Source organism: Dendropsophus ebraccatus, chromosome 6 (genome assembly GCF_027789765.1).
Source record: "Dendropsophus ebraccatus isolate aDenEbr1 chromosome 6, aDenEbr1.pat, whole genome shotgun sequence".
NCBI classification, from domain to species: Eukaryota; Metazoa; Chordata; class Amphibia; order Anura; family Hylidae; genus Dendropsophus; species Dendropsophus ebraccatus.
Window position 1 is genome coordinate 27,582,378 of NC_091459.1, and position 20,831 is coordinate 27,603,208.

Genomic DNA, 20,831 nt, shown 5'->3' on the forward strand with positions numbered 1-20,831 from the left:
ATTAAAGGGAACCAATCACAACAAAAATCCCTATAACACTAAGGAAATGTGCTGGTACATGACCCAGCACTCTTCCTAAACATATTTCTGAAGCCGCATCCCTACCCGGTGTTTTGAGAAAACGTACAGTACATTAATAAAGTCCTGCGCTGTATGTAAATTACTTCCAAGTAGTCATCATGGTTCCCTGGGCATTCCAGCACTGTAATCACATCACTCTAGGGAAGGGGGGGGATGCGGCTTCAGAAATATGCTTAAAAAGTGTACCCCTCATTAAAAAAAAAAAAGAGAGATATTTCAAAAGTTTTTATCAGTCTGAGGGTTCAGACCTTGACCGATCAGTAGAATGATTAGAGAGATGACCGTGCTGCCACACAATCTTGCTGCACTGCCGCAACTGCCGTGGCCTAGAGTGTCTATGCATTAGGCTGACACAGCCTCTCTGTCCCTCCTCCCCGCCCTATTCATCATTAGGAATGCCCCAGGAAGGTATTCTCCTATTCATCAGCTGTGTGAACACTGCACATGGGCTGGACTGTTAAGGCACCTGTGCAGTGTTCGCTGCAGAGGAATAGGAAAAATCCTGCCAGTGGCATTCCTAATGATGAAGAGGGTGGGGAGGAGGGACGGAGGGGTGGTGCAAGGTTAGGGCACAGATACTCTAGGCCAGTGCTTCCCAACCTTTTCCACCTCGGGGCACCCCTACTAAATAATGTTCTACAAAATAAGAAAACTCTCATACAGTGACTCACAGGTGACGTCTACTTTGATCTGAGGCGTCACTTTCCCTTTTCCTCTCCAAGCAGTCCAGTCCTGCATGATGATTTCTTCCAGCTATGTTTCATTTCTTCAGAACCTGCGAGACAAACAATTTAGGCTCCGCACATTTCTAGCAACTTCCTTCCCTTTCTCCCTCCTGTATGCTCCCATAGTAACTGCGCTGTGTGGTGTTATGTGTAATAATGCCCCCAGAGGTGCCCCCATATACTAATAATGCCCCCAGAGGTGCCCCCCATGAACTAATAATGCCCCCAGAGGTGCCCCCATGAACTAATAATGCCCTCTGCTCTTCCCCTAAAAAAACAAACATCCTACTCACCTAATCCGTGCTGTGTGGCTGCAGGCAGCAGCTCTCCTCCTCTTGGGGCTCCATCTTGCGAGCCGCATGGACGGGAGCTCCGGCAGGCGTGATGACGTCACATCATCATGCCTGCCAGAGAGGTCCCGTCCCGTCGTCCCATAGGCTGCTGGTATTAAGTGCCCATATGGGTACAGATTCGCTTTTAACAGAAATACGCAGCCTTCAGTAAAGAAAGTAGCTCTTCTCTAGTTAGCTCAATGGGTCTGTACTGTAATTAGTGAGAAGATAATATAATTTCAGGCTCCAGAACCAAGACATATGTAACAGGCTGCGCCTGTGGATACATATCTTTATAATATAATTCTTCACTCCAGTAACTGGATGGACGCCAAAGGCTGGCTTGTAGCCAGTCATTCACCCACAGCGAGTAATGGGATTCCCTAAATAAAAGGAGTTATGTAGTTCAGTAAACTGAAGCTAAACTTTTGTGGAACTCAATCTGCTAGACAATTAATTGGGTATTGTGCAGTTTATATTTCATTTATAGTATGATGGTGTCTCACGTTCATTTGCCCACAGCACGGAGTCTACAACATTGGGGCTTTTATTGGAAAGCTACAAAAGGAAAGAATTATATTGCAGGGTGTCTCAATTGTTCTCATTCTTGCAAAGGGAAGAAAAAGAAATCTCCAATGTTCCCTCGTGTCATTTTATAGAGTTATTTGGAATGAATTGAAATTACCTCTGGGTTTACTCTGCCACGGCCAAATAAATAAAGTGCTCAATGGAAAATAGGTTCTGCTTCCCATAGTCCTACATATTTATGTGTTAGATGTACTAACAAGTAGAGGTGATGCTAGAGGCAGCGCACGGAGCTTCTGTCCAGATTTGTCTGCACCAGTGCTTAGATTATTTCTAAATCTAGTCTAGTGCTTGTCTAGTACAATACACAGAATTCATAAGCTAGCACTCCAAAATCTGATTTGCCTAACAAATATCATCTTAGTACTTAGAGGGGGGAAAAAAAACTATTCACCTGTGAGGGTTGACCCCATGACTGAGGGAGTGATTGGATTCCCCAGGTTTGTTGTCTGAATAACAAAAAGCTTCACACCAGATTGGAGACCTGAGCAGGCAGCTGCCTGTAGAAATTCTAAATGATGAGATTTTTACATTTCTGCAAGTAGTTAGACACAGATTTAAAGGGGTTATGCAGCAAAAAAAAAAAAAAATTTCAAATCAACTAGTTTCGGAAAGTTATATAAATTTGTAATTTACTTCTATTTTAAAGATCTCATGTTTTCCCATACTTACTGGCTGCTGTATGTCCTGCAGGAAGTGGTGTTTTCTTTTCAGTCTAACACAGTGCTCTCTGCTGCCATCTCTGTCTATGTCAGGAACTCACCAGAGCGGTAGCAAATACCCATAGAAAGGCTCTCCTCCTCTGGGCAGTTCCTGACAGAGCACTGTGTCAGACAGAAAACACCACTTCCTGCAGGACATACAGCAGCTGATAATTTATTTAAAAATCTCATGTTTTCCAATACTTAAGTAAATTACAAATCTATATAACTTTCTGACACCAGTTGATGTAAAAGAAAAAGAATTTCACTGGACAACCCCTTTAACTATATAACTAATTTGGCACAGGCATAATTAGAAACCAGGTAAAGGCCTCATTCACATGTTCAGTAGCTTTTTAAGACCATATATTATGTCAGCAATAATCATCCGCAATCAGCAAAAAAAATTGCAGAAATTACGGACATTTCTTCTGTAAAAAGTATGGATCTGCTCAAATTACGGAAGCTCCCATAGACTTCGATGGGTAAATCCGTGCCACATTTGTGTCCCGCACTAGGACATGTCATATTTTTCATAGATTCAATGTTCTCATGGTAAAGAAGGCTTGTCGCCTCCAGAGATTGAACCCTTTTTTTCTCCAGGCGGAGGCATTGCCCTCTTGTCCTTTGAGGGGGTTTTACCTGGAACATCTTTTCCCCATATTTCTTGTAGGAGCCATTTATATACATTAATCATATCTCCCCTTAAACGTCTCTTCTAGAGACTAAACAAATTTAATTATTTTAATGCTAAGATGCTCCATTCCCCTTATTAGTTTAGTTGCCCGTCTTTGTACCCTCTCCAGCTCTAGAACGTCCTTTTTATGAATCGGGTTCCAAAACTGGACGGCATACTCCAGATGGGGCCGCACCAAAGCTTTATAAAGCGGTAATATTATATCCCTGTCCCGAGAGTCCAGGCCTGTTATATACATGACAATATCCTGCTGGCCTTAGAAGCAGCTGACTGACATTGTGTGCTGTTCTGTAGTCTATTATCTACAAGTATACCCAGATCCTTCTCTACCAGTCACTCTCTCAGTGTAAATCCCCCTAGGACATAAGGGGTATTCATGCGGGTCACTAGTACCAAGGGGCATTACTTTACATTTATTCACATTGATCCCCATTTGCCAAGTGGACGCCCAAACACTCAATGGGGAAAATTTAGCAAAGGGTGTAAAATATACACTGTTTTACACTGCCTACAGCAACCAATCACAGCTCTTCTTTTAGCTCTGACTACGCAAACCAGGCTATAGGGGGGAGAGTGTGGAGCCATCTCCCCTCCTTTGCGTGAATAATAAGAAATTCACCAGTTTACCAGTGCAAATCATTGAATCGGATATGAATCACTTTCCTAATTTTGCTTTGCTGTTGTTGATACTTGTGCCGGTAGAGTGCTTTTTCCCCTAGACGGAGGGATTTGAGTGAACCCAGTCTGAGATGATCTTTGGGCGTTGTTAGGTGTGAAGTGGGGAGAATTCATCAGTCACCAATTCTAAGTTACCATTTGGTTATTTGGAGTGTGTTCACACTATAGGACATTACCACTCCCAGAAAGTTTTTTTTCCCCAGATATCTGTATATATGAGAGAGAAATGGTGACATATGCTGTAGAGGCTGGTCAGAGATGGTGACATCACACTAGGGGTAGGGATAAAGCTCACAGACAAGATGACTTGGGATAATTTATTTTAATGAAATTATCTGATACGGAAATACCGTGACTTTATTTGTTCTCAGTATATAGAACTTTGTAAGACATTGTTATTCCTGAACAATATATAAAATTTCCGAGGAGGAAAGTCTGAAGTCATTATAAAGTAAGCATAAAAAAGCATGTTAGAGCAATGACCCAACAAAAAGAACTTGCTATATACAAAACATCTCTGCCAGCACGTCCTGTTCGAGTGACTGACTAGAGACATTTAAAGTAAAAATTGAACCTCTTCAGTCACAAAAAACTTTCTAGATCATGTGCATTTCTGACACTGTAGACAAGGTCTTGGAACATGTAACTTTTTTTTCTTTTAGTAACTGCTCTATGCACATCACAGTTATCACTGAACGAATAATAATGTTATTTTCCCCAAAATCTAAACTATTACTAACTAGCACGTTATAAAATCACCTTCATTAACGCTAATTAAAGACAAACGTTTTACGGTCCAATATTGTAACGTATTAAAAGATATAACACCAATAAAACATGCTAATTGGCACGTCTATTGGCTATTTGAGCATTTTTGAATGCTCGATTGCTCAGTTCAAGTAGTGAACCTCATTGAAATCAGTAGGAAAATCAAGCAGTTTACCAGGTGTCTCCTACAGGGCAGAGCGGAGTGTGCCTGGTTAACCTATTACATTTTTTTATTCTAATTTTTGTATATTACGTCCCTTAAAAGAAAACAAGTAATAGGTTTCTGCAAGACGCATAAGAACTCCAATGGTATGCCTGCAATTGCCTGGAAAACATAGATACAGCCATTCTTTAGCCACCGGTATTCAAATGCAGAGCTTTTGAGTTTGGACAAACCCAAGTGTGCTCAAGATTCGCTCATCTCTAGTAATATCGAGAAAGGACACTGGGAAAAAGTTTGGGACATACATGCTGAAATTTGTTTAAAGGGGAACTCCAGGTAGAGTTTAAAAAAAAAAAAATGAAACTTCTGCAGAAGCATATAGCATTACTTACCTGTCTATTCCATTTATGAAACTACCAAAAATCCATTTGTTTGGGGATTTTTTTCTGTATTGTGTTTCTGTCCTTCCTGGTTGAGCAGTTGCCAGAATGCAATGCTTTACCTCAGCTGATCATCACAGTTTCCCACCCAGCACAATCAGTAAAATTAGTGCTGCACCTGCTTTTGGCTGGTCAGAGATGGTGAATCACTCAGAGGATTGGGGGATCCAGCCAAACCTCCTGTGACATCGCGCCCTGCCCCTGTCTGCATCATCGGCCTGTCCTTAGCAAACACACACAATGTGAGACAGAGGCATGGAATATTTGTCTCCTAAGGTGGGAGAGCAGAAGGAGCAGGAGACAATGTGGATTGGCACAGAGGCAATTTTTCTTCACTTTCTGGATTTTCATCAGCTACTAGTGGGGCAGAACCGCACAGATACGGTAATACATTGTATAGACACATCTATATAACTTTTAATGTATTTTAATAGAAAACAAGTTTTTCTTATCTGGAGTTCCCCTTTAATGCTTCGCACAAAAGTCTTTGTTGGTGATGACGTCTTCAGGAGACCTCCTGTATGGAGAAACTAGTGGCATGTATTGCTCAGGTGGGATTTTGGGCCATTCTTCCACATAAACAGTCATCAAATCCTTTATACGTTCCGGTGGGCCCTTTATTCAACACTGAACTTTAGTTCCTTCCATAGATTTTCTGTTGGATTCAGGTCAGGTGATTGGCTGGGCCAGTCTAGCAACTTTATTTTCTTTATCTGAAATCAATTGAGAGTTCACTTGGCTGTGTGTTTGGAATCATTGCTGAAATGTCCACCCTTGTTTCTTCTTCCTCATCCTGGTATATGGTTTCAGATTGTTATCACAAATGTCTCTGTACATTTGTTAATTCATCCTTTCTTCAGTCACATGATGTTTGCCAGTGCTGTATGCTAAAAAATAGCCTCACGCCACGATGTTCCCATCTCCAGACATCACTGTTGGTATGGTGTTATGGGGTGATATACGTTGCCTTTTGGCCTCCAAACATGGTGTGTATCATGGCTTCCAAAGAGTTTAATTTTGGTCTTATCTGACCAGACTATATTCCCTTGGTATTTCATAGCCTAAATGTTGTTGAGCAAACTTTAAACTAACACACTTTTTGTTCAGCAATGGAGTCTTACGTTACCATGGAGGTTTAATGAATTTTTCTTTGAAGTTTTCTTTGAAACAATTGTAACTGCTGATTCCAGATATTTGAATGTTAAAAATGAAATAAACAATGTGTAACAGCCAAAGTTTCCACTTAAAGAAAACAACATTTGTTCATTGGAAAGAATTCAATTAAAGGAGAAGTCCGGCCAAAATTAATTTTTGATATGTTGTTACTTATGAAAAGTTATACAAATTTCTAATGTACATTAATTATGGGAAATGCACATATACTGCTATTTCCCTTAATTTAGTAGATCAGGAAGTGTTAGAAATATCTCTGAAGAAGTGACGTCACGACCCAGGGTGTAATTCCTATGGAGTGTCCAGCAGGGGGCGCTCTCTATATAGAAGTCTATGGGACTTTATTGTTTCTATGGGTTTCTATGTAATGTAATGTAATGTAATGTAGTGTACAGTGCTTTATTGAATGAATACATCTATGGAATACTTTGGGGAGCAAGTGTCCTTGCTCCCCAAAGTATTGCATAAATGTATTCATTCAATACATTCAATACACAGTAAGGCCGCCGATCCGCCGCATTTCCGCCGCATTCCCGCCGATCCGCCACACGCTGATCCGCCGCATTCCCGCCGATCCGGACCATATACATTGAACTACAGCTCCCATCATCTGCTTCTAGTATGAACAGGTGATGGGAGCTGTAGTTGGGTAAGGGATATGACATGCCGCCGGGCGCAGGGGGGAGCCGCTCAGTACACAGGAGCGCTCCCCCCTCCTCCTTCCGGGATAACTTCCGCCTATACCAATGCTGACTCCCTGCCTGGCCGCCGCTCTCCGCTCACATATACCGGCTCCCGGCATCAGCGCGGACACCAGGATGCATCGGGAGCCGGTATGTATGGGGGGGGAGAGCGGAGAGCGGCGGCCAGGCAGGGAGTCAGCATTGGTATAGGCGGAAGTTATCCCGGAAGGAGGAGGAGGAGGGGGGAGCGCTCCTGTGTACTGAGCGGCTCCCCCCTGCGCCCGGCGGCATGTCATATCCATTACCCAGCTACAGCTCCCATCACCTGTTCATACTAGAAGCAGATGATGGGAGCTGTAGTTCAATGTATATGGTCCGGATCGGCGGGAATGCGGCGGATCAGCGTGTGGCGGATCGGCGGGAATGCGGCGGATCGGCGGGCTTACTGTGTATTGAATGAATACATTTATGCAATACTTTGGGGAGCAAGGACACTTGCTCCCCAAAGTATTCCATAGATGTATTCATTCAATAAAGCACTGTACACTACATTACATTACATTACATAGAAACCCATAGAAACAATAAAGTCCCATAGACTTCTATATAGAGAGCGCCCCCTGCTGGACACTCCATAGGAATTACACCCTGGGTCGTGACGTCACTTCTTCAGAGATATTTCTAACACTTCCTGATCTACTAAATTAAGGGAAATAGCTCTATATGTGCATTTCCCATAATTAATGTACATTAGAAATTTGTATAACTTTTCATAAGTAACAACATATCAAAAATTAATTTTGGCCGGACTTCTCCTTTAACACAAGAAGATGAACACTTCAGATTCAGGCGGTGTTGGGTAAGTTTTCTAGTATACTGTACATACATACACACATGTGGACATATAAAATGGTATTGTGTCACCAATCATGTTGGGAGTAGAGATGATCAAACATTGGGAATTTTCAGGTTTGAATTTTCAGGTTTTATTGGAATGGAAAGCCGATGGTGCGAGTTCGAACAAACCTGAAAATTCCCGATGTTCGATCATCTCTAATTGGGAGCTGTTACATCTACATTCTAAATTCAAACATTTGTATGTTTTGATGGAGGAAACCCACAAAAACATGGAGAGAACATAAAACTCCTTGCAGATGTTGGTGGATTTTGAAACCCAGGAATACAGTGCTAATCACTAAGCCACCATACTGCCCGATATTCTTTTTTCTCCCCCATTAGGGCCATGTACTACATGATCAGGCACTACATTCTAATAAATTACTGCATTACAATGTTTTATACCTGCCAGTAATTCTGTAAAAAAATCTTTAGACTTTCATACAGTACATGGCAGATTGGATACTGTTTTAAGGCATTCAGCTCCTATAGTGATCATGAACACCCTATGATTGTGTTGCGCGGGAAGCCAGTGGGTAACAAGGGAGCTCTTCTGTCAACCACTTAGATGCTGAGGCTGCTGTAGATGCATATCTTTTGACATAGAAATTCCAACACAGCTAAATGGTAGGAAATGTTTAATAAAGACTACTTAAAAAGTTGCTTTATGTTGCATTTAGGAAACAAATCTGCCAATGAAAAAATTTAGAACAAAGGTTACCATGTTTAAGTAGTAAACTTACCCTCTAGATTGGAAACGTATAAAAAAAAAATAATATTCACAGATTATGTTGTAAACAAGGAAAATATATATTATAAGTGATATTATTTTATACATATGAGGGGACAGCAATGATTTATTGCATTTTTTAGAAGCCCTTGAATTTGCTTACAGTACTGTATAGCTATTTTGCATGATTTATTATATCTTCTTAGAAACTCTTGGATTCCCTTACATCTTCTTAAGCGTTACTTTATGACATTTTGCATATGTTAAATGCTCAGGATTAATGAGCCTAATAATATACGTATAATAATCAAAGGACATAGGAGTTAAGTAGTCATAGTAGGCTTCTGGAGTAGGCTTCCAATTTAGACAACCATGCGGACCATGCATAACCAGAGACTGTCTACAAATATTTTATCATATAGGAAGCTCTTACTTTTGCTGCCTTTCTAAGAATAAGGCATCTCTGGCTCTTCTCTACCCATACCCCCCATAGATCACCCAGTTTAATTTACATCTTAATAGAAGATTTCAAACTGTTCCATAATTCAAAAGTGAGGCATTTTAGTGCCTAATGAAAGTTAAATATTTTAAACTTTTTTTTTTACTATTAGACATTTCAAAAGTCATGTAAGCAGAGAACTTTTTCATTCATGGTTCAATATGCAGCTTTGATTATGTTCTGAAAGTGGCTTAAATGGAGGGAACTGAATGGATATTAAAATGCAAATGCTAAAGAGAAGCTAGTTTTACCTCTCAACTATTAAATTAAAAGAAAAAGTCCTTATTTTAATGCATATCGAATGGTGTAATGCTTTCCCATGCACATTAAACAGCATGAAGACATCTGTTTAGCTTGACTAAAACAAATAATATGCATATGGATAGATAATTTAAACTATGCATAGATGGCTATGTGTGTTCCTCTGAATCCATAGTTTATGGCCTTAAAGGGGTTGTCATTTTTTTAATATAATGGTACACTGCTGGAGAACATGTTATACTTACATCTCTGTGCTCCCACGGTGCCCTCTTATGGCATCTCTAGTGTCCACCACTGACTGCAGCTGCCGCCACTTCTGAGACAAACGCATCTATCACTATGGCCAGTGATTGGCTGAGTGGGCTGTCACTCCTGAGTTTGTTTTGGAGGTGGCGGCTGCAGTCAGAGCGGGACACCCGAGACACCGCAGAAGAGCACTGAGGGAGTGCAGAGAGGTAAGCATAGGCTGTACATGATGCTAGTCATTCCATTTCATTGCTTACCCGTCCATGGTTCCATAAGTGAATAAGCCCTTATAGGAGTGATAGCTTTATCAGTTAACTAAAAAATGTTTATTGCAAACTTTCAGAGCAGAGAGGTCATCAGACAAATGACTTGGCACTTGGTTTAATACTTGAAGGAAGGGGCACTCTAAAGCTTGTTGAAAGGTTTCTCAGCAGCCTTTCAACAAGCTTTATTTTACTAAGCACCCGAGCAGCACACAGTATTCTCTTACATATTGCATACTTTTAAGCAAATACTATACTTGAACAAGCCTGCTCACTTATCTCTAATAGCTGTCAACAGAATGGATGTTTGGGCCACTACTGAAAGTGTGTTGCCATTTTAAGAGTTGTCAGTTATGGACACCTTCAAAGATGAGCCCCTAGCGGGTGCTGCTGATGACAAAAAAGGCGCTAACCAACATGCTCAGAAGTATACCATTCCCAATTTCAGAAAAGAAGTAAGTATGAACTGGCTGCATCTCATAATATATCCTATGGAAAAAAATATAAACGTACAACCAAACACCACCAAAACACTTAAAAAGGGCTGGGGGGGGGGGGGGAATATATGATTATTACACTCTTCCCAATAAGACCCAATGAAACCCTGTTCAACCCAATAAAGCTAATGCAAAGACCACTAAACAATATACTAAATGTTGCTCTTGTGGGTATACAGGGAGTGCATTGGCAATCGTTCTGTTCCCAAGACTTCCTCGGGGGGGGGGGGGGGGGGGGCAAGAATGTAACCACAGCACGTTGCCCGTAACCACCCCAAATTGCCAGTGACTCCCTTCAGATTGTCCATAATCACCCCAGATTGCCCTTAACCACCCCAAATTACATGTACCCAACCCAGATTACCTATAAGCACTTCAGTTTATCCGTAACAACCCTAGATTGTTCGTAACCATGTTGCGAGTAACCTCCCCACGTTGCCTGTAACACCCCAGATTGTCTGTAACAACAGCAGGTTGCCTGTAACCAACCCAGATTGTCCGTAACCACCTTATTTCATCCGTATCCACCCCAGGTTGCCCGTAACAACCTCCAGATTACCCGTAACCATCCCACATTACCTGTAATCTCATTTTATTTTATCTTCGTAACTGCGCTATTCTAATAACTATTACTAGCTGCGGTTTTGCTCCAGCAAATTGGCGCTCCCTTCCTTCTGAGCCCTGCTGTGTGCCCATACAGTGGTTTATGCCCACATATGGGGTACAGTTTTACTCAGAAGAACCTGCGTTACAGGTTTTGGGGTACGTTTTTTCTCCCGTTCCTCGTGAAATTGAGAAATTTCAAACTAAATGTACATATTATTGGAAAAATTCGAGTTTTTCATTTTTACTGGCCAATTTTGAACACTTTCCTCTAATACCTGTGGGGTCAAAATGCTCATCCTACCCCAAGAGGAGTTCTTTGAGGGGTGCACTTTCCAAAATGGAGTGACTTATGGGGAGATTTTTAGGGGCTCTGCAAACGCTCCTGGCACTCAGAAACTTCTTCAGCAAAATCTGCATTGAAAAAGCGAATTGGCGCTCCTTTCCTTCTGAGCCCTGCTGTGTGCCCATACAGTGGTTTATACCGACATATGAGGTACCTTTTTACTCACGAGAACCTGCGTTACAAATTTTGGGGTACTTTTTATCTCTTGTTCCTTGTGAAATTTCAAACTAAACTACATATGCAAATGCAAATGCACCTGGCGCTCAAAAACTTCTTCAGCAAAATCTGCATTGAAAAAGCTAATTGTCACTCCTTCCCTTCTGAGCCCTCCTGTGTGCCCATACAGTGCTTTACCCCCACATATGGGGTACTGTTGTACTCAAGAGAACCTGCGTTACAAATTATGGGGTGCTTTTTCTCTCATGTTCCTTTTGAAAATGAGAAACTTTAATCTAAACGTATATATTATTGGAAAATTTAAATTTTCCAATTTTTTACGGCTTAATGGTGAACACTTTCCTCAAGCCCCTGTAGGGTCAAAATGCTCATTATACCCCTACCCATCTCCAGAGGCTACTCCTCTTAGTCATTTGTAAACTTGCATGATTAAGGGGTCTCTGTGCTCTGAAAGTGTGCAAATATAATTTGCACACTTATAAAGGTATTCCAAATATAAACATAAAGGTATCCCAACTCACTTTGTGTGAGATTCCCAGAGAAGGCCTCTACTACTCTGGACAATTCCTGTCTTGGCCAGAGATGTCAGCAGAGAGCACTGTGTTTGAATGTAAATAAAACAACACTTCCTGCAGGACATACAGCAGCTTATAAGTATGTTAAGACTTGAGATTTTTAAATAGAAGTAAATTACAAATCTATATAAATTTCTGACACCAGTTGATTTGAAAGAAAAAAATTTAACTGGACAAACCCTTTAACTTCATAGTATGGATTTCAGAAGCCACCTCTCATCATCCAGAGCGAATTTTACTGTACCAAATTTTTGGCTCCATTAAATGTCCTTATTAAGACCACCCTGTTCCCACCTAAACACATTACTTTACTTACCATATACCCTTATAGGCGTTATCCAAGATTAGAAGAAAAATATGGCTACTTTCATGGAAAAAGAGTCCTTAGGTTGTGTGTGGTATTATAATCCACTTCAATGGAACTGAGCTGCAAAATCACACCCAAACTGAGTACAAGAGGTTGTGTTTTTTCTAGAAGTGGCCATGTTTTTCTAAAACCCTTTTAAACCCCATTTAACACAACTAGAAGTCTGAACCTGGATATGCAGTATATTGTTGTTACATATTTAGGCTATGTTCACACTACGTAAAACTACGGCCGTAGTTCTCGCCGCAGAACTACGGCCGTAGTTTTCAGGAGTTGAACATAGCCTTATTTTCAATGGGATCCCGGCCGGAGTGTACACACATCATATATGCTCTGGCCGGGATCCCATACGTCGCTGGAAAAAACGGACATGTCAGTTTTCTGCAGCCGGAATTCAGTGAATTCCGGCCGCAGAAAGACCTGTCAGTTCACACAGTGAAGCAAGCGGCTCTGGGAAGCTCTGATGCGGGCGCGCGCTGATGCACCCGCATCAGAGCTCTGCGGCCGGACGGAACATCCGGCCAGTAATTAAGTACCGGCCGCGATGGTCCGGGCACAGACCAGCCGGGGTCACGGAACGGCCGGTCTGTTACGTAGTGTGAACATAGCCTTAGTGTGCCATAAACTGTTACAATTATGCAGACTTTTCAGCAGTTTTTGCCTAACATAAGAACAGTGTACAATAAGGTACAAGTTAAGAAATAAAGCCTACAGGGTACTCCCCTGGACTTCAAAAGCCCATCAACTTTTAGCTTTTCCTAACTAACACCCCTATGCCTTCAAGTAAACGCCCGTTCTGATTAGATTAATTGGCTGAACATTGTTGGGCTTTTTCAACCCTGGAGCAAAGGATTGGAATAAGAATTATTTCTCATAATGACTTCCTTTGGTCATGTACTGTGTACTACTGCAGCTTGTGCAGCCCTTAGCATGCCCTAAAAGTATCTGGCTGGTAAGACACGCTGAGAGTTGGAATATGTCTGAATATTAATAAATATTTTACCTGCTATTGTACGTCATTAAAGACATTTGGACATTATTTTCTGTATTTATATGTATGTATGTCTGCGGTTACCTGGTATTCTGTATATACTTTTCAATTTTCTTTCAAATCAACTTAGTGCCAAAAAGATACTATTAAAAAATCTTAAGTCTTTCAGTACTTATCAGCTGCTGTATGTCCTGCAGGAAGTGGTGTATCTTTTCCAGTCTGGAGAGCAGGAGAGGTCTTTCTATGGGGATTTGCTACTGCTCTTGACAATTCCTGTCACGGAAAGAGGTGGCAGCAGAGAGCGCTGTGTCAGATGGTGAAGCAGGGATGGGGAGCCTTAGGCTGTTGCAAAACTACAATTCCCATCATGCCTGCTCTCGATTCGGCTGTCCAGGAATGATGGGAATTGTAGTTTTGCAACAGCCGGAGAGTCTAGGGTTCCCCATTCCTGCTGTAAAGAATACACCACTTAATGTAGGACATACAGAAGCTGATAAGTACTGGAACACTGGAGATTTTTCAGTCGAAGTAAATTACAAATCTTTGGCACTTTCTGACACCAGTTAATCTGAAAGAAGTTTGTTATCCACTGGAGTACCCCTTTAAGAAGAACATCACTCAATGCTTTAAGTGGTTGCTGCAAGAAGATTTTTACTGTACTTTGGAATGTGGAAATGCAACCATTATTTTAGCTGTTTACAACTAATGGGATTTTCTTATTTATAAAAATATTCAAGTATTATTTTAATGATACAAATAAGAAACAATAAAGAACGCGCAACAATAAAGTTTCTTTTTTTTATTTTTTTTATTTCAAAATTCGAAGCAAGATTTAAAACAGGCAAAACCAGACACTGATGACCTTATACAACTGAAATAATATTTAACGCATAGTTTTGTTCAAAATAAGGAGTCCTTGAGAAAAGTACATTAAATTAAACCCTTTAACAACGATCAATTAAATAGAAAAAAAATCTTTAAGAAAAAGTAAAGGACAAAAAGCAACTTTATTTTTTTCCTACATGAACAAGTTTATAGGAAAACACAACGTGCTTTCCTTCATCTGACAGTTCATGCTTGTGCATCTTGCAAAAAAATTTGTCTTTCAAGGTCTCTGATGCAACGCTCTGGGCTCTTTGCACTTTCATGTAAGACTCAAAGTAGACACACTTCGTCTTTGATGCACATGTTAGGAAGAAGCGATCTTTGTACTTGGAATCTAGCTACAATGTCAGTGTGCAAAAAGTTGCTTTTTTTTTGTGAAAAGGTCCTTATTGCAAAAATGTAACGCGAGTGGGTTCTTAGGATTTCCCCTGTCTGAGATGAAGTCTTTCTGCTTCATAGCAAACGCTCTTTTAGTTGACAACTCGAGGAACTTTAGGGGGTGGGGGAGGCATGAGTTCGGCATCAGGATCAAGTGCATCCTTCCGGTTTTGTCCCTGATTTGCTTTTGTGCATCGATCGATTAATTCGAACAGTATTTCCTTTGTTACTGGATGCTGGATGCTGTTACATACAGCTAAGAGGAAGAAAAAGAAAAGCATTTATTAGATATTAATCAAATGGATAAAATACTACAGAGAAGCAAATGAACAGTGCTGGGGCCGTGAATGCTGAGCTATACAGAGAGCAGGTGCTGCTGTTCCACAAATGGCTGCATGTGGTACTGGGGATAAAAACTAAAAAATATACTGTATTGGGATCTGGAAGCTTCCGTAGTTTTCAGAATAAATGCAGAGCTAACAGGAAAGATGTATTAATAACAGTCTTAGGGTATGTTCACTTTATGGAATCCGGGCGGATTAACCCGCCGCACGCATCTCCGCCCATAGACTCTATTCTATGCACGGGTGGATTCATTCTTTCGGCGGACGGCCGTGAGTGGGGGAGAGTGGCGGAATCCGCGGGAACTTCTCTGCAGGGATTCCTCTGTGTAAACATACACTCAGGTCCCATGTTTCTGCCACCAGTATGATTCAGTTTAAAGGAGAAGTCCGGTGAAAATTTTTATTACAGTATTGTATTGCCCACCAGAAGTTATACAAATCACCAATATACACTTATTACAGGAAATGCTTATAAAGTGCTTTTTTCCCTGCACTTACTACTACATCAAGGCTTAACTTCCTGGATAAAATGGTGATGTCACGACCTGACTCCCAGAGCTGTGCGGGCTGTGGCTGCTGGCGAGGATGATGGCAGAGGGATGCTTGGTGTCCCTCTAGTGCCCTGTGTCCCTCAGTGTTCCTCCAGTGCCCTGTGTCCCTCAGTGTCCCTCCAGTGCCCTGTGTCCCTCAGTGTTCCTCCAGTGCCCTGTGTCCCTCCAGTGCCCTGTGTCCCTCCAGTGCCCTGTGTCCCTCAGTGTCCCTCCAGTGCCCTGTGTCCCTCAGTGTCCCTCTGCCCTCTTCAGCATCAACAGGCCAAACAGCTCTGGAAGTCGGGTCGTGACATCACCATTTTATCCAGGAAGTGACATCACCATGTTATCCAGAAAGTGACAAGGGAGAGAAAAAGAAGAAAGCGGGCATCGGCGCCTCGTGTGATACCTCAATACACCAAGGATAAGGATTATGTGAGAAGGTGCTCACCTGGATGCCACTTGGGCTTTGTGCATATCACCCCTCAACAGGGTACAAATCCGAATCCAGGGTCTTGTTTGGTGACAGTCCACTGTATAGGGGCCTACTACCTCTAGGGACTGCTAAGCTGACTGTACCAAAAACACAGGATACTCCCAAAATAATGGGGCCCGTGGAGAGAATAAGTGAATAAAATAAAAAGGAATTGAGGTACTCACGGTCAGCGTTGTCCACATAGAGAAGTGGCCGAAAGATTTAGAGGTCAGTATCTACTACAGCCATGTGTAATGCTTCACTGCTGATGTTGTGAGTGTCAGGACGCTACTTCCATGAGGCACTGACAGGGAGGGGAGGGGAAAAACTTTTTCTTCTCCCCTCCCTGTCAGTGCCTCATGGAAGTAGCGTCCTTTTTATTTTATTCACTTATCCAGAAAGTGAAGCCTTGATGCAGTAGTAAGTGCAGGGAAAAAAGCACTTTATAAGCATTTCCCGTAACAAGTGTATGTTGGTGATTTGTATAACTTTTAGGGGGCGATACAATACTTTAATAAATATTTTTGCCGGACTTCTCCTTTAATGTCAAAAAGGTCCTCTGACATATACCATACCGCATCTGTAGTACAGCTTCAGGCATTACAGCATTACTGTCATTTGTGGTAACATTTGTCATCAGACATGTCACTAGTTACTGACTGCACCAGGTCTCACTACCGAGTCCTGCTGCAATCTCGAGATACAGCCCGCGTGAGTGCATGGCAGTGTGCACATAAAGATCTGACTTTCTTGCTTCAGACTGTAATAAACCTAAGCCTTCGGATTTGATTGACAGCCAGTTAGACACGTATGCTGCTGCATACAACCCTGGCTGTATTTCAGGATCGCATCGGGTCTCAGGGGTGAAACCCGATGCAATCACTAGCATTTGACACATCTGATGACATCAGGGTTGTGGAGTCGTGGAGTGGGAGCTAGTTTTGGCTGGAGTCGGAAAAAATGTACCAACTCAGACTCCAGCTTTAAAAAAAAAAAACTTTAAAAAGTTAAATTGAGTTTTGATATGAATTTTATAAGTGTGGCTCATGAATATATTTTATGAGCAACATTCTAATAGATCACTGGCCCTATTACATAAGGGGGGTCAAGAAAAAGTTGTCGGTCACTATTTGGCAGTTTGTTTCTGAGCTGGAAGAGTCCATTGTGTGGGGGGAGATCTGTGCTGTTCTCTTCCTGGATGCTGGATGACTGAATATGAGCAGCAGTGTAAAATGAAGATATCCTGTGTAATATAGAGGGGGAGAAGGAGAAGCCATAAATAGTGTAGCAGTAACCTCTGTTCTCAATGTGGTGTTTTCTCTCTGGGAGAAGATTGTGTGTTTTTTTTTAAGTGTTTTTTTTGGGCTGCAGCAGGCTGTCTTGTGTGCGTGCTATGGCTGCAGGAGGCTGTGTGTGTGTGCTATGGCTGCAGCAGGCTGTGTGTGTGTGTGTGTGTGTGTGTGCACGAGCACTATGGCTGCAGCAGGCTGTGTGTGTGTGTGCTATTGCGTGCCCCCACAGTGACCCTCTATATCACTATGTGTGACCCCTCTATATCACAGGTATCTGGCATTGTAAACAGTGTTTCTTTGTGTATGGTGAATATTTAGTTAGAAACATTGAAGATTGTCAGCAGGAAAAGGCCACCTGCTCCATCTAGTCTAGTTGTGAGTTGTTCAGGACATGGAGGCTGGAGACTGGCTGCATCGACTGCACACACAGGAGAGGCTGCTTTATATACAGTATTCCTTTATTCACTCAGAAGTCGCACCAGGATCATGTAGGACATTAGGGAGAAGCTGCTGAGCCAGTGTGATAAATAACTCCCCTGGTGTCTGACCGGCCATTTATGATGGAGCAGGAGTCGGGAGTCAGAGTCGGTCCTGATAAAATTCAGGAGTCGGAGCTGCGGCTTACAGACTCCACAGCCCTGGATGACATGGCAACGAGAAATGTCCAACAGCATCCTGTAGAGCAGTCATGTCAAACTCTGGCCTGCGGGCCAAATCTGGCCCGTGGTGCCATTATTTTTGGCCCGCCAGGAAATTCAGAGTTTGAATATCTGGCCCGCCATGGCTACTATATAAGAGACTGTGGGGGAGGGCTGGCTACTATATGAGACTATGTGGGAGGGCTGGCTACCATATAAGAGACTACGTGGGAGGGCTGGCTACCATATAAGAGACTATGGGGGAGGGCTGGCTACCATATAAGAGACTATGTAGGAGGGCTGGCTACCATATAAGAGACTATGGGGGAGGGCTGGCTACTATATAAGAGACTATGGGGGAGGGCTGGCTACTATATAAGAGACTATGGGGGAGGGCTGGCTACTATATAAGAGACTATGAAGGAGGGCTGGCTACTATATAAGAGACTATGGGGGAGGGCTGGCTACTATATAAGAGACTATGGGGGAGGGCTGGCTACTATATAAGAGACTATGGGGGAGGGCTGGCTACTATATGATACTATTGGGGAGGGCTGGCTACTATAGGAGACTATTTTGGAGGGCTGGCTACTATATGAGACACTTGGGGGCTGGCTACTATTAAGGCACTATTGGGAGGGCTAGCTAATATGTGGGGAAATTTTGGTTGGGTTGGCTACAACATAGGGCAATATTGGGGGGGTTAGCTATTACATGGGTTGGGGTTTAATCATATCATAGCAATTTATCATGTCATTTATAATAGTACACAGCGCTGGGAGAATCACACCACTGACAGTGCCAGGAACACCGCACGCTACTCTGACAGTGCCAGGACCGCCAAATTCGTGCTTCAATAATTATTATGGTTGGCCGTGACTTTGTCTAATTTTTTTTAATTTTGGCCCACTGTGTATTTGAGTTTGACACCTCTGTTGTAGAGTAAATCATTACAAGCTTTCATTTACATTAGGTACAGGAAAAGGCAATGTACACCTCATGAGTAGACCTGCAGTGTCAGGTCCTCCTCCCTCCCCCCCCACCCCATCTCCTTGCCACCCCCAGCAACTGCACTCCCTTGCCCGGATGTGCCTGGTGTTCTCATACTGGACATAAGTGGATGTACACATGGCGACTCCTGGTTACTGTTCCCAGACTCCGGTCCCCATCCCAGCTACTTGGCTTTGTTTCCTCCTTTTCTTTATGGTTATGACTGACACTCTGTTTACAACATCACGCTGTCAGTGAACCACTGACCAGTATGATGCTGTTTTTTACTCTGAACCAAGACAACAGCACAGGCTTGAGTCCGCCCCCATCTGGCCAATTGGTTTGTGTCACACACACAGCAACATCATCCCTACCACTGTGCTCCACGAGAGAGCCTTGAATGGTGTCTTGTCTCAGCATGAACTATGTGGATGTCTCCTCCTCCCCTATGGCTGCATACAAGATATGGTAACTAACTGATCTTGATTTCTATTACAGCTCTTTCCATATATACTGACATAATATGTACTCCTTGATTAATGACTATACTTTATCTTTCCTGGTTATCCCTTGAGCATGTGTTGTACATATTCACTCAAGTGTTTTGCTCTGTTTTGACTTTTATTAACGTTTACTGCTGTAGATATTGTACATAAATCATTAGGCCACTGAATTCTACCCATCTAAGTCTTCAATCCCTGGACCAGTCCAGCCAGGCTTTTACACTGATGGGTGATGTCATCCCCCCTCCCCCCCACTGGATTTGGTGTGATGCACTGTACATATAAGATTCTATGAAGAAGAGGATATAGAGGCACTCACCGTATAAAATTCTTCTTTATTAGTAACCGGTTATAAAACCAATGAACAGAGTGTGTAGCAGTCGGCGAGGACGCCGTTCAGCAGCTAATAGTGTGACAGCTGTTTCCCGTGCACATGTGCGATTCTTCAGATTCTTCAGTGTCTGAAGAATCGCGCATGCGCGCGGGAAACAGCTGTCACACTATCAGCTGCTGAACGGCGTCCCCGCCGACTGTTATATACTCTGTTCATTGGTTTTATGAACGGTTACTAATAAAGAAGAATTTTATACGGTGAGTGCCTCCATATCCTCTTCTTCATAGAATATTGTTACTGTTGCCTTTGCTGCACTTCTGATGGATGAGCACCCCATTGTTGTTTCTTTGCCGCATGTCTAAGCCCTGAACTTCCATTGATTGTAGGAGGTAGTGCCGGTCTGCTGTACATATAAGCTTTCTCTATTACACCCTATTACATAGTTGAAAAAGACCCATATTGTTGAAATGTTGCCTTTTCCTGTAAATAAAATCCTAAAGCTCTTCACAATATCTCTTGCCTAAGTAAATCCAAATATATAGGTCAGCGGCAAACTTGCTTCTAAATTCTTCAATACAAAAAAATAAAAAAATGTGAAAAGTTAGTACAAATGACAGTAATATTTTAAAAGGGGTAGTGCGGCGGTAAAGAATTATTCACAGACTAACACACATTACAAAGTTATACAACTTTGTAATGTATGTTATATCTGTGAATGGCCCCCTTCCCCACCTGTGACTCCGACTGTCCCGAATGCCGGACGCCCTCTGCAGCGTCATCCGATGCTCAGCCGCGATTGGCTGAGCATAACTGTGCTCAGCCAATCGCGCTGAGCACAGTTGTGACGCGGTGGAGGGGGGACGGGCGGCAGCGACTTGGCCGTCCGTCTGAAGATGACGTTTGGCACAAGATGGCGGACGGCCCTTGACACAGATCAGGTAATGTATAATGCACCACACTTCCGGGTACACGGGTGGGGGTGGG

The 20,831-nt window shown here is 42.4% G+C and overlaps 1 protein-coding gene across 2 annotated transcripts in view; it reads right to left on the reverse strand.

Moving 5' to 3' along the window:
- Positions 1-14,305: 14,305 nt before the first annotated feature.
- RNGTT (RNA guanylyltransferase and 5'-phosphatase) overlaps positions 14,306-20,831 on the reverse strand; it is a 267,991-nt gene continuing 261,465 nt past the window's right edge. For both annotated transcript variants that reach the window (XM_069973561.1, XM_069973562.1), the window contains exon 16: positions 14,306-14,997. In XM_069973561.1, coding sequence (XP_069829662.1) covers positions 14,834-14,997 — 164 coding nt within the window. In that variant the 3' untranslated portion in view covers positions 14,306-14,833. The remainder of the gene's footprint in view (positions 14,998-20,831) is intronic.